Source organism: Eucyclogobius newberryi, unplaced genomic scaffold, assembly GCF_026437365.1.
Source record: "Eucyclogobius newberryi isolate DKJ021-1_F unplaced genomic scaffold, fEucNew1.0.hap1 SCAF_3, whole genome shotgun sequence".
Classification (NCBI taxonomy): domain Eukaryota; kingdom Metazoa; phylum Chordata; class Actinopteri; order Gobiiformes; family Gobiidae; genus Eucyclogobius; species Eucyclogobius newberryi.
Window position 1 is genome coordinate 5502281 of NW_027315945.1, and position 16080 is coordinate 5518360.

Consider the following 16080-nt stretch of genomic DNA (forward strand, 5'->3'; position numbering starts at 1 on the left):
GCACATGTCCTTTAAAGGTCCCATATCATGCAAACTCGACTTTTCAAAGCTTTTAACCTTCTTACAGTGCTATTGCTGCTTCAGATATGTGCCCAAAGTATTTTGTGGATTGATTCCTGCAGTTTTTAGCGAGAGTACAGTCTATATCCTTTTCCTCAGATCTGCAGGCGGACGGGGCCGACTCACTCCAGCGCGTCATGGCCCTCCTTTTACAATTATATCTGCCTCATGTGCAAAGATGTTTGTACCGAACAACTGTGTATTCATCTGCAGTAAATAAAGTTGGGTGGATCAACCAATCACTGTTCACATTCAGCAGCACTTTGACGCTAAGTGACATTTGGGCCGTACACAGCACAGCAAGCACCACAAGCTTTCCTATTGGCTGTCAGGATAAGGCTGCAGAGCTTTCAGAGAGTGACATGTCTTAGACCATTTAAAAGCGTCCAGGAGAATTAACAAAAAGACTGACATAGGCCTATGAGTTCACAAACGAAGAAGAATCACATGTATTTAAAACATTTAACCTACAGGGGGCGTTTCCAGGACAAGACAGGATTGGACAGGAAGGACAGGAAGGACAGCATTTACGATTATCTTATTGTGTCCATTCAAATTGCTAAACTAATTTTGAGTTTTATATATTTATAAATGGTTTGGTAACGAGTAATAACAGTTAATATTTTCCAGCTACACTTTCTAAAGTTCACTAATGTTTGCAGAATTTGTGGTGCTTGATTAAATTAACTAAAATGTCCTTGTCAAACTGTCGTGGCCAACTATATTTTTGGTGCATTATTGTCCAGCATAACATTTGAGTTAAGAAACTGTTATCAAGTGGTCATTAGCATTTATGCAAAGTAGATCTCTTTAGGTGTTAGTGTTATAAAGGGCTATAAACCTCCAGACCCTTGAAGAACTGGAGGTTATAGGGAGACCATAATACATTTTCACTGATTAATTTACATCAGATCATAATAGTAGTGATTTTATAAGTGAAGAAATGTCAGTTAGTTTGCTCCTATAGTACGAGGGATAGGAAAAAAAAGATTTTCTAGCCTGAAAAATTCATTTGAGCTGTACAAAAAGTATAAATTGTGATAAAGTCTGTAATATATCTGTAGAAAAAAGGAGAATTACTGTGAATGTTTTGTATTTGTCCAGTAATGCCTAAAAAGTGTCTGTGGTTCTACAACAAAACCAGCTGGATTTTTCATATTTTGTTTAGGTTAATCCTAGTTTCTCCACTGAAATCACATGACAGGAAATCCCCTTTGCCTTTCTAGATTGTGTTGCGAGCATAGGAGAGGACAGAAAGCTCCAGACAGAAGTGCACATGGACCAATACCTGCCTTTTGACTCTAACCATTGACATTACAACACAAGCTGGGGGAGATCAGGACATTACAACACAGAACCAGAAGTGCTCACCAGCTCAGAGGGAAGAACTACATATCTGTATTTAAAGACAGCACGACATCCCTGTTTATTTCAAACCAGGCAATACAGTAAGGACAAAATGCCAGAAACAGTAATGTTGTGTATTCCATTTGTTGTAGTGATTGTAGCAGTAATGTAAAGTACATTGGAGAAACTAATCAACCACTACACTAAAGATTGTATCAACACAGAAGACACTCGTCCCCTGGTTTGCAATCCGCTGTCCATCTTCCACTGTCCACTGTCCATCTTCATCTAAAAGCGACAGATCAAACTTTTGAAAACAGTGACGTTAACATTTTAAGCAGGGAGAAGATAAGATAAGATAAGATAATCCTTTAATATCCACACAAGGGGAAATTTCGTAAGAAAGGATCGCTCAAAAGAGGAGTGAGTGGACGCAATTTTTCTTAAGAAAGAAAACCCTTCTTTGAGCAGAAATGGAGGTACGGCACTATTTTGTCATAATAATAATGCTGATGAGAGACTTGACTGCCCAAGCTCTGACCACAATACGACCCAAAGCTGCGTGTCGAGCTTCAGGTTAAGGTTAGAAGGTTAGTTAGCTTCTCAAAGCAGTTTCTTCAAATGGAGGTGGCAGTACTCACTAGATCCCGGTGAAGCCGCTGTGGCACACACACTCTCCCGTCGCTCTTTGGCAGGATCCTCCCGCTCCACAGCTGCACCTCTGCGCACAGGAGCCCCCGTAGGTAGCAGGGGGACAGGGCTCGTCACACTGCGCCCCCGTGAAGCCCGCGGCGCACACACATCTGCCCGACACCGGGTCACACTCGGCCCCGTTCTGACACCGACACCTCTGTGCGCAGCCAGGGCCCCAGAGCTGCGCGTCACAGGCTGCAACCAGAACATCAGGGGTTAAGAAGGGCCACGGCAGGGGCACGGGACACATCTGACATTTAGAGATGCAGTATCAATTTGAAACTTCTCCTGTGGTTTCATGTGACGTTTTTTCATGTGTAAAAATGGCCATATTCTCACATATTTGGGACATATAATTTTGGAAAATGGACAGAGCCAGGTTTAGATTGTATATAGTACTTAGTAATTGAGTAAAACAATGCTGAAAGTTGGCCTGAAATTCAAAGTTCATCTCATTATTTACACTTTACACTCCTTCTGTACGATCTTTCATGACATTGTTAAGATTGTAAAGGTGTGTCGGTGCTGATCTTTATGTCTCAGTGGGAGAAAAAATGTCCCATGTTAATCTATGGATGAATTGGATTCAGTGAAAAAGTTTTCCGCCTCTAGTGTCTTGCCCTAGAATGTCTTTGACAGGTTTCATGTTTTATAATGATTATTTAGTCTAGTGGGAAAGTAAATATTCATCATTGTTTTACATCAGTCAACAAGCAGGTTGTGTTTAGAGAGGAAACATGTCATTACTGAAGTAAAAGCTAGAATAGCTCTATCTATGTCCCCGATAAACACAATTGCATCAGCCTCATGTGGAAACAATTACTTTTTTACAAAAGTAATTGAAAAAAAAGCTCTCTCAGATAATGCTGTTGCCTCTTGTTTCACTGTCCGGAGCAGACGACACTGCAGCTCTAAAGAAGCTCCTCCATGTTTCAAACGCCTCCTCTCCACACCTCCACCTTTTCACTTTGGTTATTTCTTTGAACCTTTAGTCTCACCTTAAAATTAGACTAACTACGCAGCTCATTTCTCTGGAGTGTCTGACATATCTAAGGTGTCAGCCGGAATCTGTGAGTAAAAGGCAATTAAGTAACAGATATTCTTTTAAAAAGACTCTAAAACAAAAATGTATGAATTAACTGTATTGTTGGAGATATTTTCCTGACATACAGTATATTGTAAAAAGGTCAATGTGGTTGTGTGTGTGTGTGTGAGTGTGTGTGTGAGTGTGTGTGTGTGTGTGAGCTCTGTGTGTTGTGTGTGTGTGTGTATGTGTGAGCTCTGTGTGTTGTGTGAGTGTGTGTGTGTGTGTGAGCTCTGTGTGTTGTGTGTGTGTGTGTGTGTGTATGTGTGAGCTCTGTGTGTTGTGTGTGTGTGTGTGTGTGTGTGTGTGTGAGCTCTGTGTGTTGTGTGTGTGTGTGTGTGTGTGTGTGTGTGTGAGCTCTGTGTGTGTGTGTGTATGTGTGAGCTCTGTGTGTTGTGTGTGTGTGTGTATGTGTGAGCTCTGTGTGTTGTGTGTGTGTGTGTGTGTGAGCTCTGTGTGTTGTGTGTGTGTGTGTGTGTGTGTGAGCTCTGTGTGTGTGTGTGTGTGTATGTGTGAGCTCTGTGTGTTGTGTGTGTGTGTGTATGTGTGAGCTCTGTGTGTTGTGTGTGTGTGTGTGTGTGTGTGAGCTCTGTGTGTGTGTGTGTGTGTGAGCTCTGTGTGTGTGTGTGTGTGTGTATGTGTGAGCTCTGTGTGTGTGTGTGTGTGTGTGTGTATGTGTGAGCTCTGTGTGTTGTGTGTGTGTGTGTGTGTGAGCTCTGTGTGTGTGTGTGTGTGTGAGCTCTGTGTGTGTGTGTGTGTATGTGTGAGCTCTGTGTGTGTGTGTGTGTGTGTATGTGTGAGCTCTGTGTGTTGTGTGTGTGTGTGTGTGTCTGTGTGTGTGTATGTGTGTCTGTGTGAGCTCTGTGTGTTGTGTGTGTGTGTGCGTGAGCTCTGTGTGTGTGTGTGTGTGTGTGTGTGTGTATGTGTGAGCTCTGTGTGTGTGTGTGTGTGTGTGTATGTGTGAGCTCTGTGTGTTGTGTGTGTGTGTGTGTGTGTGTGTGAGCTCTGTGTGTGTGTGTGTGTGTGTGTGTGTGTATGTGTGAGCTCTGTGTGTTGTGTGTGTGTGTGTGTGTGTGTGTCTGTGTGTGTGTGTATGTGTGAGCTCTGTGTGTGTGTGTGTGTGTGTGTATGTGTGAGCTCTGTGTGTTGTGTGTGTGTGTGTGTGTGTGTGTGTCTGTGTGTGTGTGTATGTGTGTCTGTGTGAGCTCTGTGTGTTGTATGTGTGTGTGTGTAGCGCGTGTGACAGGCTCAGCTCACGTCCCGCTCTGTGTCCCACGCTCACAGGGGACTCTGGGTCAGAACCCGGGCCCCGGCCTCTCTGTGGTTCCCACAGCTCCAGCTCCACTCATAAAGCAGCTCATTTCATTCAGACTTTGGGGTGAAGATATGAACAAAGTAAAAGCTAAATGTAGATGTAAAATGATGTGATGGGCACAGTCGCTTTGAGGGGACATGACTTCTAAAATGAAAGTGGCCTGAGGACTCACCGCTGGAGCAGTCGGGGCCCCTCCAGCCCCCCTCACACTGGCAGCTCTCAGGGGCCACACAGCGCCCGTGGACACACTCCCTGGTGCAGCGAGCTGAGGGTACAACACAACAGTCACTGCAGAATATCAAATGAAGAGAAAAGGATGCGTGAATGACTTGCATCGTTGATTGGAGGAGACTTTTAACCCTTATCAGGAGCTGTATTATATTAAGTTTTATTCTCCCTGCTGTTTGTAAAATGTGTCTATTTATTTTTACAATATTATGGTTTATAATGAAGAAAATGTCAAATAATGTATGTTTTCATTCCAATTGAACTGTAAATGTTAAATTGATTTCAACCTTGTGGGCTCATTGCAGTAGCTTGGAAGTACAAATAAGTGTTTTCTGATGTAAGTGCAAGACCTGCACTTTCAGTAACTCACAAACAAAAACCTGTCAGACTCTTGACCCAGCGACAGCAGCTCAAAACAACAGTTGGAGTGAGGCCTGAGGGATGTAGTGATGTTCAGGGGTGTCAAGTAATTTAGCATTAACACTAAAACGTTTCAGACACAATTGCTAATAAAAATGACAAATGAAGCCTGCGTAAATTCAGCCTGGAAGACCTAACTCCACCCATCTACGTCAAGGCCTCCATGGAAGGACCCCTCTCCCCAGCGCCATCATCGCTCTCAAGGGGGCGTGGCCTGTCCGTCTGAGAGAGTCAGATCCCCACTTCACCATGGACTCTTCCAGGTTTCTGCGCTTATCCCAAAGACGTTATGCAGTTTTTCCCGGCCAAGAAGGAGGGTGAAAGGACAGGGGGCGTCTGCATCATGGCCCTCGCACCTGCTCCTCATCCCCAATCAACGCTCTCAAGTGACTCCTCCCCGCTCCCAATCAGCGCCCAGGCGGTCGCATTTAAGCGCTCAGGCAGATGGCTCGGCCGCTCAAACCGTACTGCGACCCACCACCTCCCAAGCTCCTCCTCTACATTCCCCTCATCCTCTACCTTCTCTTCACATCTACCACCACCAGTCTCCAGGCTCCAGGGGAGACATCTAATACAAATAGATCATGGAGTGCCCATGATTGCAACGTCTTCCGCCGGGGTCTGAGCGCCAAACAACTCACGAATAAAGCTTGCTAAACAGTCCATTCTCGTGGTCTCTGTGTCTCTCCAGGGTGAATCATACATACAGCCAGACTTGGCAGCAGGCTTTTAGATAGGATTCGAAAACACCCTGTCCAAATAATTTTGTCCGGGGGTATAGGGGTTGACTAGGCAAAAAAAGAGTAGCTTTGGCATTCTCCGGACAAATAAAAAGTACTTAAAAAATGTGATTGTTATAGAAAGCCAATATGATCACACTCCGCCACTTTTCACGCTTTTAAAAAATAAAGAGGCGCTTTTAACGCAATGCGCCATCATGCCATGCGCCATGTCGCTCTGCGCTCTCTTAATGTACGCCATACGTACTCCTAAGTGGCGGAGTGTGATCATATTGGCTTCCCATATTATCGAGCGCCGTGGGCGGCGAGAGCAGAAAAGTTACACTAGGACGCGAGCACGGACGGTGATCTGGTGAACAGGTGCCAAATAAACATTTGGGACCTGAATGGAAGTCGTCTACGTTATTGAGTGTAGCTTTCTTAACTATACTTAACTATTGTATATTACTTGAATAAAAAACACGACCTTTGTTTTTCAACCTGGCGCTATCTTTTGGGTAGCGCGCGGTGGCAAAAAAGATTGTGCCAGGTATTAAGATAACTGTGCGCGCGTCGTTATCTTAATACCTGGCGGTATCTTTTCAGCATGGCCAAAACCCCTCACCGAGAACACTGTAATATTCCCTTTTTTTAAAGATTTATTAATAAAATGGCCGTCCCTGCACTCAAAAATGCCCGTCCAAAATATGGGAAGACTGGTCTCTATCTAAAATCCTGCTTGACAAACATAGATAAGCAACACCTGATGAACGTTTTTACATTTGATTTTCCAACATGTTATTTTAGCTTAAACAAACACTCTTTGAAAGCTCCCGTAGTTATAACTTTCACTTTAACACTGAGGACCAGAACAAAAGCTCACATGCTTGTCTGCGGTGGGGGATTGTAGTTTGTCATCTCTGCTGATCTAAAACGAGTAAATCGTCTGATGAACATTACTAAGGTCTGTTTTAAAATCATTGGGGCGCTGTTTGAGCGCTCCCCACTTTGTGTGACGATCAAACGATCAAATTATTTGAATTGAAACTGTGAAATCGGCTCAGACGTACCTAAGTCTAAGTCAAAGGACTGAAACTATGAAAATTAATGCTTTGCCCAGATTTCTCCATCTGTTCTAAACTCTTCCAATTTCCATCCCCAACCGGCTGTTTGATGAGTGGAATAAAACGCTCTCTAGATTGAAGAAAAGGGAGGTTGGGGTATACCTCTGAAAAATGATTTTTTTAATTTCAGCTCAGATTAGAGCGTTGCTGGTGTGACCCAGAATATGAAGCTCAAGGGGAAAATATTGTACAGGCCTTACCTGTACAGGCCTTACCGGCTGAGTTATTTTGGACCCCTGAGTAAAGTCTGTGCTTACAACATGGAGAGAACTAATTCAAACACAAACACAAACAAAGATGCTAAAATCTTAAACTGGTTGACTTATGACCAAGGTTTTTCACCAAACAGCACATATTTGAGACTTAAGGTCTGGATAAACAAAACGTTTTTTTTAATCAGATTCACAATCACATGAAAAGTTTGATAAGTTGAAAGAATCCTTTGACTTGGAGAAACAGGACTTCTATAGATATTAACCAAGAAATTAAGAAAAGTAATGACCATTATAACCCCCTGAAATATTTATGGAAGCTTATAAATCAGAACTTTCAAAGGAAATAATATCAAAAAAATTATATAAATTTAATCTGGACAGCTACTCTACTAAATATATTAAAATCAAATAGGAAAGAGAAGATAGCTTCCTGCCGGAGGGGAGTGGCCTCCTGTCTGAGGGGAGTGGCCTCTTGCCTGAGGGGAGTGGCTCAAATAGTCCTGTCCAGGGTGAGAAGGGTCGGCTGTGATCCGACCTGTTCGTCCCAGAGCCCTGGTACAGGTCCTGCAGAGATAGAAGTCCGCAGCCGATCACCTTCTCAGCAGAGCACACAATGCGCTGTAGTCTTGCTTTGTCCCTGGCTGTGGCTCCAGCGTATCACACAGTGATGGAGGAGGTGAGGGTGGACTCAATGATGGCCGTGTAGAACTGCACCATCATCTGTGCTGGCAGCTTGGCCTTCCTCAGCTGCTGCAGGAAGTACATCCTCTGTTGGTGGGCTCCCACTTGAGGTCCTGGGTGATGATGATGCCGAGAAAGCGGAGGGAGTCCACAGTGGAGATGGGGGAGTCTGTGATAGTGAGGGGGGGCTGTGACTTTCCTGAAGTCCACGATCATCTCCACTGTCATCTGGGCGTTGAACACCAGGTTGTTACCGCACCAGGACACAAGCCGGTCCACCTTCCTCCTGTAAACAGACTCATCCCCGTCCGAGATGAGCCTGATGAGGGTGTCGTCCGCAAACTTGATTTGTTGAAGATCTTGTGCTGATAGTCCGTGTGTCTGAGACATTCTTCTCCAGCCGCACGCACTGCCTCAGGAAGTCATTGATCCACCTGCAGGTGGAGTCAGGCATGTTGAGCTGGGAGAGCTTGTCCTGGAGCAGAGCAGGAGGTGGTGTTGAATGCAGAGCTGATGTCCACAAACAGGATCCTGGCATAGGTTCCCAGGGAGTCCAGGTGCTGCATGAATGATGAAGTGGAGAGCCTGGTTGATGGCGTCGTTCACAGACCTGTTGGCTTTGTAGGCAAACTGCAGGGGGTCAAGCAGGGGGGAGGTGAAGGACTTGAGGTGGGGCAAGACCAAGCGTTCGAATGACTTCATGACTACATACGTAAGTGCCACAGGTCTGTAGTCATGAAGGCAAGTGATCTGGGGCTTCTTGGGGACAGGGACAATGATGGACTTGAAGCAGGCTGGGACATGGCATGACTCCAGGTAGGTGTTAAAAATGCCAGTGAAGACGGGGGCTAGCTCTTCTGTACAGTGTCTTAAGGTGGCCGGTGTGAGAACGTCTGGCCCAGCAGCTTTTTAAGGGTTGGATTTCCAAAATAGCCTGCTTACATCCTGGTCCTGAACTGTGAGAGTGGTGGGGGAGGTGCGGGGGACCGGGGTTGGGTTGGCAGAGGTGGCCACAGGGGGGAGGGGGTGTCAAATCTGCAGTAGAAGGAGCTGAGCCGTTGAGCCGGTTTCCGGTCGTCTGCGGAAGGTGGGGCGCTGGGCTTGTAATTGGTGAGAAGCCGGAGCTCACTCCACACAGAGGCGAGGTTGTTGTTGGAGAACTGCTGCTTCAGACGCATATTGTACTGCGATCTAGCTCTCGACACCTCCTGCTAAATCCATACTTTGCATCTTTGTAGCGCTCTCTATCACCGGCCCTGAGCGGAGTTCGGGAAGGTCCGCTTCACACTCAGAACCTGGTCCGCGAGTGCGCGCTGTGCCTCCTGCACGTTCACATGCGGCCAGGATGAATGATGCAAACTCACGTGGGAAGTAGAATAGTTTGCATTTAATGAAAATATATTCCAGAGCAGGAGAGCGGTGTTTGGAGATCACTGTCACATCTGAAGAGCAGGCGTTGTTGATGTAAAAACAGACTCCTCCACCTCGTGATTTCCCTCCGGAGAGATCTCTCAGCCGGTTAGAGCGGAGCAGCTGGAAGCTCCACGGCGCAGTCCGGAATGGCCTCGCTGAGCCACGTCTCCGTGAAGCACAAAACAGGAGATGAAGAAAAGTCTCTGTTTCGTCTCATCAGCAACGCCTGTTTGTCCAGTTTGTTGGGTAGTGTGTTCACCTTAGAGGAAAATCCCAGGTAAGGGCGTGCCACGCTTTCTCAGGCGCACAAGGACCCCTGCACGCTTTCTTCTACTGCGACATCTCAAGGTCTAAATCTGCAGCAAAGGCTAAAAAAACTGGAACTAGAACCGTAGATTTGTGGTTTTGATGAATAAGAGCTCTTTGTGGGTGTAAGAGCACGCTGACACACAATCAACAAACAAAAACAGACAAAACAAAGAGCACTGAAACGCCGAGGTAGCCTTCAGCGGCGCCATCTTGTCATGTTAAAAGGTCCTCTCTCCCCAGTGACCTTTGAGCCAGACAACTGCCCGCCCGGCGTCTTACCCACACACTTGTCGGCGCTCTCGTAGTAGCCAGGGCAGCACTGGTACCTGCGGCGGTAGTCAGTCTTCACAGCCTGTCTGTAGGCGGTTCTGTACACCACTCTGCAACACACATGTAAGAGCTTAAATGTTCCGCAGTGGGGCTTTAACTGTGGCTCAAACAAAGCCCAGCTACTCACCGGTGGCGCACACATCTGTGGCGATCTTGGCCGCTCACACAGGCCTTCTCCGACACCTGGTCAAAGGGTTGCGAGTACGATTCCTTCACAGACGTGGTGAAGCTGCATGAACACAGAGGTTAGCCTACGCGTGCGCATTAGCCCGTTGTGGGGAGGTTTTAGCAGAAACATGTCTCACGTTTCCCACAGGCTGCACACGTTGGGGTCGCGCGGGTCGAGGCTGGAGCAGAGGAAGGGCATCAGGCACAGCAGGAGCAGGGTGTGCGGATGGACCCGGGGGACGGGGACAGGGGCCGGCATGGTGCTTCACATATAGACCTCCCCCTATAGACGTCAGTTTTGTCTGTGGAACACACACCCAGAGGACACTGATTATACTTTACATGCAAAGTAACTTCACATAGCATTCATGTGCTGTCAATGCACTCTCTCTCCCTGCATTGCTCCAGATGCTCAAAACGACAACAGCAGCAGAACCATCAGCCGCCTCAACCTCTCCACAACAAAGAGAAGGTTATTTCAGTCCGATCTTAGGTCCTTTTCAAGCTGCACTAGTTATGTCAACCTAACGCAACTTGCATTTGGACCAGTGTGACCACGACAGTCTGAAGAGCAGTAAACGCTCCAAGGGCACGTTAAACAGGTGGTCCCTGAGTGGCTCCGCCCACACTCTGGAGCGGGCCGAGCGGACGACCTCGGAGCGGCCTACTTTCACAAAGCTTTTTCTCTGATGGAGACTGTCATTCTCATGGTGTGTGAAAGAAAACGCCGATCCTTATGTCGCCTGCAACTCTCCGAATGCACCCAGAGCCAGTAAAAAGCTATTTTTCCTCCACAGAGCTCAAAAGCACTAGAAACAAATACAGAATCTTGTACTGTCACAATGGCACGTCAAACAACCTCACCTACAAACAGCACTTCAGCAAACACACACTAATATCAGAACAAAACATAGTAAATTACAGTCACCCCAACACTGAGGGGTAAGAAAACACCATTATAAACAAGTTATAATAAAAAAGTCATTTAGCCCCTTAACAACAATAAAAACAGTGAAATGCCACTGATAAACTGGGTCTTATCAATTCTCTGCAAACATATTTTTGAACAGTCAATGGACCTGTTGGAGAGATAACTCCGGACTGTGCGGACTGTAAGGTGCTAGTTCTGGGTTTGTAGTGCCCGGGAGCGCCTGCCAGAGCACTACTTAAGGCCAGGATGGATGATTGGAAAAGACGAAAAGATACGATGTGCTCTCGGTAGCTTTATAAACGCTCACAAGTAGACGCTGACAATACAACACATATTTCTCCATAAGATCAAAGAGAGGAATGCCTTGCCATGTGACGTCCTCAAGCCAAGGCTCAGAGACCGAACCTCGGCGCAGGCAATGACATGGACGGAGATCGTAGCAGAGAACGCCGGGACACCACAAGACACTCCTATGACGCACGCTGTCACCACTACCTTCAAGGGCACGGGGAACCACGGCGACCGCGGGCCTTTTGTACAGGACCTTTTACTAATCCTATTGAGATAAATATTGTAGTTTACGATTTAACAAAATGTAAATTATGATCTACTGTATAATATAGTTCAAAACTGAAATACCTGAAAAAATCATAATATGTCTCCTCCAGAAAAATCTTGAAATGGGGTCTAAATGATCCTGGTTAATGATGCTTTTCTTGATACAGAATGCTCCACATAACTATGATTTCCTGTACAGCTAATTTGTATCAGACTAATCACAGCCAAGTCTTTTACTAATGCAACCAGAGTCAGAATTGTTTAAATGGCAGCAATAATCTGAAAACTACAAAAAGACAAAGACAGGCAGAAGAAGATGCCTTTGGCCTGCTCCTGCGTCCCACCAGCAGATACAGTAGGCCTACTGCACTCCACACTCTCATAGACACCACCACAGAGCAGAGTAAGCACACGGGTGTCGCACACTTTCCATACCACCTCTTCTTTCAGTAAGAGCATTTTATGAATCAGAGCATTAGGTCCACTGCCCAGCGCAGAATAGAAACTACATATAATAATAAAGGACAATTAGAGTTGGAAAGTAATAATAACCTCACTGTACATAACGTAAAGGTTGAATGGACGATTTTTTGGCCCAAATCTGAGTCTTATTTCCTTGTGGCGTGGACTGCCCATTAGTCCTGCCACGTATCAATCATAAAACTCACCTACCGCTCACCTGCAGCCGCGTCGGCTCGTCCCCATGAGAGCAGCACGTTTCCTCGTGTCCAAGCGCATGGATCTATCATAATATAGTTCCCTCAGCGTACGGGACAAAATTCAGACAGAGAAAGACAGTTCGAGCTGACTCTGAAGAGACGGAAATCTACGGGAGACGAGAGATGTGATGCGATCCGTCGCGCTAATAAACAAACGCATGCGTGTGTTGTATCAGTTCTCAAATCGGCGAAAAATCGTCCATTCCACCTTTAATTTACACAGCCCTCTGAAGAAAGTTGTAGCTTTAACGTACTATATTTATTTGTAAGTAATTTTGTAGTAAACGCAGGGTGGGACCCGCTAAGATGGGCGAGAGGGGCTCAGGTCATCAAAATATGTAAACAGTATGTGCAAAGGCCAGACAAGTTTATTTGTAGAGCACATTTCATACACAATGCAATTCAAAGTGCTTCACACAACAGGAAAAATGCATTAAAATAATAAGAAAAATATAAGAAAAAATAAGAAATTACAGAAATCACAAAACAGTTTAAGAAATAAAAGAGAAGGGTGCAAAGAAAAATAAAATAAAATAAAATGGTAAAACATCCACACATTTGCAACAACAAACGAGTCTGGGCAAGCCCTGGTCATTTGATGCCCGTTAGAAATAAGTGCGTATAAACTGAAAAAATTAACCAAAGTCATTCCTAATAGAAAATTGATTAAAAAAGGGTTGATTATTTTCTTTTTTCAGTTTGTTATATATGAAATATTGACATTGCAAGTGGTGTCAAATATAGTCCAACATCGAAGAACCCAGACTCGCATTGCCACAACATCACGATATGTCAATACTTCACGTGTTTTTGAAGGACTTGAAGCCAGGACGTTCTCGTTGCAGGGCCTCACTGATGCGCCACACATCTTAAGCACCTCATTCGACTGAGCACTGAACACTTCTGTTGCTCAAACTTTCCACTCGCTCTCCCTTTTTCAGATCCTAACCTCTGCATGGAAAGTTCACGCTCCACAATATGAAGCACTGTTTGGAGCACTATTTTTTTGTAAATCAGACCACATGTGCAAATTCTGGTCTGCTATTTTCAAAAAATAGAAAACAAAAAAGAATGAACAAAAACAAAACATAAAGGGATGAGATGGGAAGAGGAACGGTCCACGAGAATGGGACAAAATATAATAAATAAATTGTGCAGTTCAGCTTACAATTCTGGCCTAAAAAATGTTTCTTTATTTTATTTTTTCTGTCATTGTAGCGCTGCTTTTGAGACCCACAGAGTCCAGACCATCACATTACATTTAGTGGCGGCGGTGACGGCCATTTTGGTGATTGGTGATTGGCTCACTATCAGCTACTATCGGACAATTTTCGAGCTAAAACAGACCTATTTTTTCTGCAGCCTTTTTGTATTATTTTTGGCAATGGAAAGTGACAAGGGTGTTACAGTGCATGACCTGCAGTCTTGACCCCCACCGGGGGTGAACGGCGGTCCATGCTCACTGGGTGCTGTCTCTGGATCATTGAAAATCGACCTCCCGTCGCCGTTTAATGGAGATGGAACCGAGTCATTTTCCAGTAAGACTAGTCACTTTGAGCCATCCAAGCAATGGCTGCACCGGATACAGATTATTCTACAGTGATGTCATCTATTCTTCCAACCTGACTTACAGATGCAGCATTTGTGTTTTGAGACAGTTTGCTTGCAGCCACAAATAAGGACTATGACCATCAAGGTGAAGCTTGGGGAGGTTTTTGGCCCCAGATACTCCCTGCACTTTTTCCAGACTCAAGCTAATGCTTATCCAAGAGCTTGAATGTCTATAGTGCAGATACAACTCGTTCGGTGCTTGAAACTTTTCCAATGTATGACCACAATGCCTTTGTGGGTGAGAAGTTTAGTTGTTTTGTTGCTAGTTTAGACACTTCAGGCTAAAATGAGCAAGTCAAGGTGCAGAGGACATTGAGAAGGCTGTGTGTAATACTAAGTCGTTGTGAGAGGCTCGGTGAGGCTGAATTCCACAGAGCACACTCAAGGTCACATCTGTTGAACAGGTAGTTTTAGTACGACCAAGGCCCTCAAAGGACTAGCTCCTTCAAGCAGTAGTTACGGCTCACTGTTGACAGCCTCAGACATGAAGTTACATGAGAAACATGGGCATTTTGCAGATCGCTAAAGGTCAGTGTCTAATGACCTCTCAGTTCATGATGTCTGTTACTATGACCGTGACTCCACCCCCAAACATTACTGCTCTCGCATGCCTAGTGGCTACTATGCGTTAGAGCATTATAATTTTGACACTTATAATCCTGAACCTTAATAAAGAACACAAAACTCTACACTACACGTGGTAAACTAAATCACGTCTGATCGAGCCGCCAAAACAGCACTGACCTTTCATAGTTTATTATTTGGAAGCTAACGCTTATTCTATCATTAAAAATGCATTGGAGAGTGCTGCGCGATGTTGGAGAGGTTAAAGCACAGCACATGCCAGATGCAGCTGGCCGCAGTGTCGTGAGTCCGATTCCTGACTCTTGTCAATAAAGCCTATGGGCACAAAATCAAATAAAAAAGAAAATGCATTGGAGCTAATGTATGGAACAAAACCAGATCGGTTCATTTAAGAGCACTTTGGAATGGTCCTGGCTCCTCTGACTGGCAAAGCTCTGCTACGTGAGCAACTGACGCCATTCAAATATAACAAATGTTTTTTTTAAATAAATAAAACGAAAAAATAATTCCTAGTTTGTGTCCCCGTATTTTAACCTCTCTTTATGTAATGCGTTTGGCTTGGATAATATTAGATGCAATATACAGTGAAAATATCATACTTTGAGTCTTGAAGTGAGTGTCGTGCATCACAACAGAAAACAGCCGATGCTAACATGGGCTAGCTTTGTGTTGCTAAACATGTGGGCTCGACATTAAAGCTAGCATCGTTGGAAATATATGTTATCATAAGCTCAAGTTAACGTTTGGTGAGGAATTATTATTTTCTGCTTTTCTTCTGCTTTTCGAGTCTGCGCTCTCTGAAACCGGTACCACTCAGGGTCCACTTTAGATCACTTAGAAGGGTAAACGCTTGACTCTGACAAGAGTTGTGCTGTGTTGTTGTGTTGTTGTTGTTGTTGTTGTTGTTGTTGTTGTTGTTGTTGTTGTTGTGTTGTTGTGACATGTGCTGAGCAGAGACTAATCTGCTGTTGTTTACCAGGCTTTATGGAGCTCGCTCAGCTGGGGCCCATTACACTCAGACCATAAAGGCCCCTCATTAAAGCACTTCATTAAAAACAACAAGGAGACGGAGGCAGACAGCAGCAGGCACTAGGGCCCAGAGGAGCCTGCGGAGGGCCAGGTCTTAGGCAGTCATGGGGGATATGGACAGTGAGCATTTGGCAAATGTGTCTCCACTGTCTTACATAAACTGTAGTGGTCATAATATGAACTGTAGTGGTCAGGGTACAAAGTGGCTCTGAGAAGTACAAGCTTCCAAAGTGGATTCCAAGATTAGAGAAGAGAGAATATAGACTCAGGTGAAAAAAAATGTCAAAAAGCAGCTGGTAAAAGAATCATTCCTCACCGAACACTGACACCGATTTCAGTGGAGCTAACCAGAGTCGAAGTGGGACTTTTCAGCACAGGAACGTTTTGAATAGACCAGCCCTCATACCAATTCAAATTTCAATATGTATATAATTTGTTATTTTGATGTGCATTGAAAGTGAGTCTGGCCACCAAAAGAAAGACATTAACCTTCCACGTTCCAGTACAAGTATTTTAATGTCAACTGCATTAGGAGGGTCTG

The 16080-nt window shown here is 44.9% G+C and overlaps 1 protein-coding gene across 1 annotated transcript in view; it reads right to left on the reverse strand.

Moving 5' to 3' along the window:
• pear1 (platelet endothelial aggregation receptor 1) overlaps window positions 1-10397 on the reverse strand; it is a 39527-nt gene extending 29130 nt beyond the window's left edge. The window contains exons 1-5 of the mRNA XM_072459976.1: window positions 10244-10397; window positions 10066-10167; window positions 9888-9988; window positions 4672-4764; window positions 2049-2295 (exon numbers count right to left, since the gene is read on the reverse strand). Of these exons, the coding sequence (XP_072316077.1) occupies window positions 2049-2295; window positions 4672-4764; window positions 9888-9988; window positions 10066-10167; window positions 10244-10365 (665 nt within the window). The 5' untranslated portion in view covers window positions 10366-10397. The remainder of the gene's footprint in view (window positions 1-2048; window positions 2296-4671; window positions 4765-9887; window positions 9989-10065; window positions 10168-10243) is intronic.
• Between the last annotated feature and the right edge of the window lie 5683 nt (window positions 10398-16080).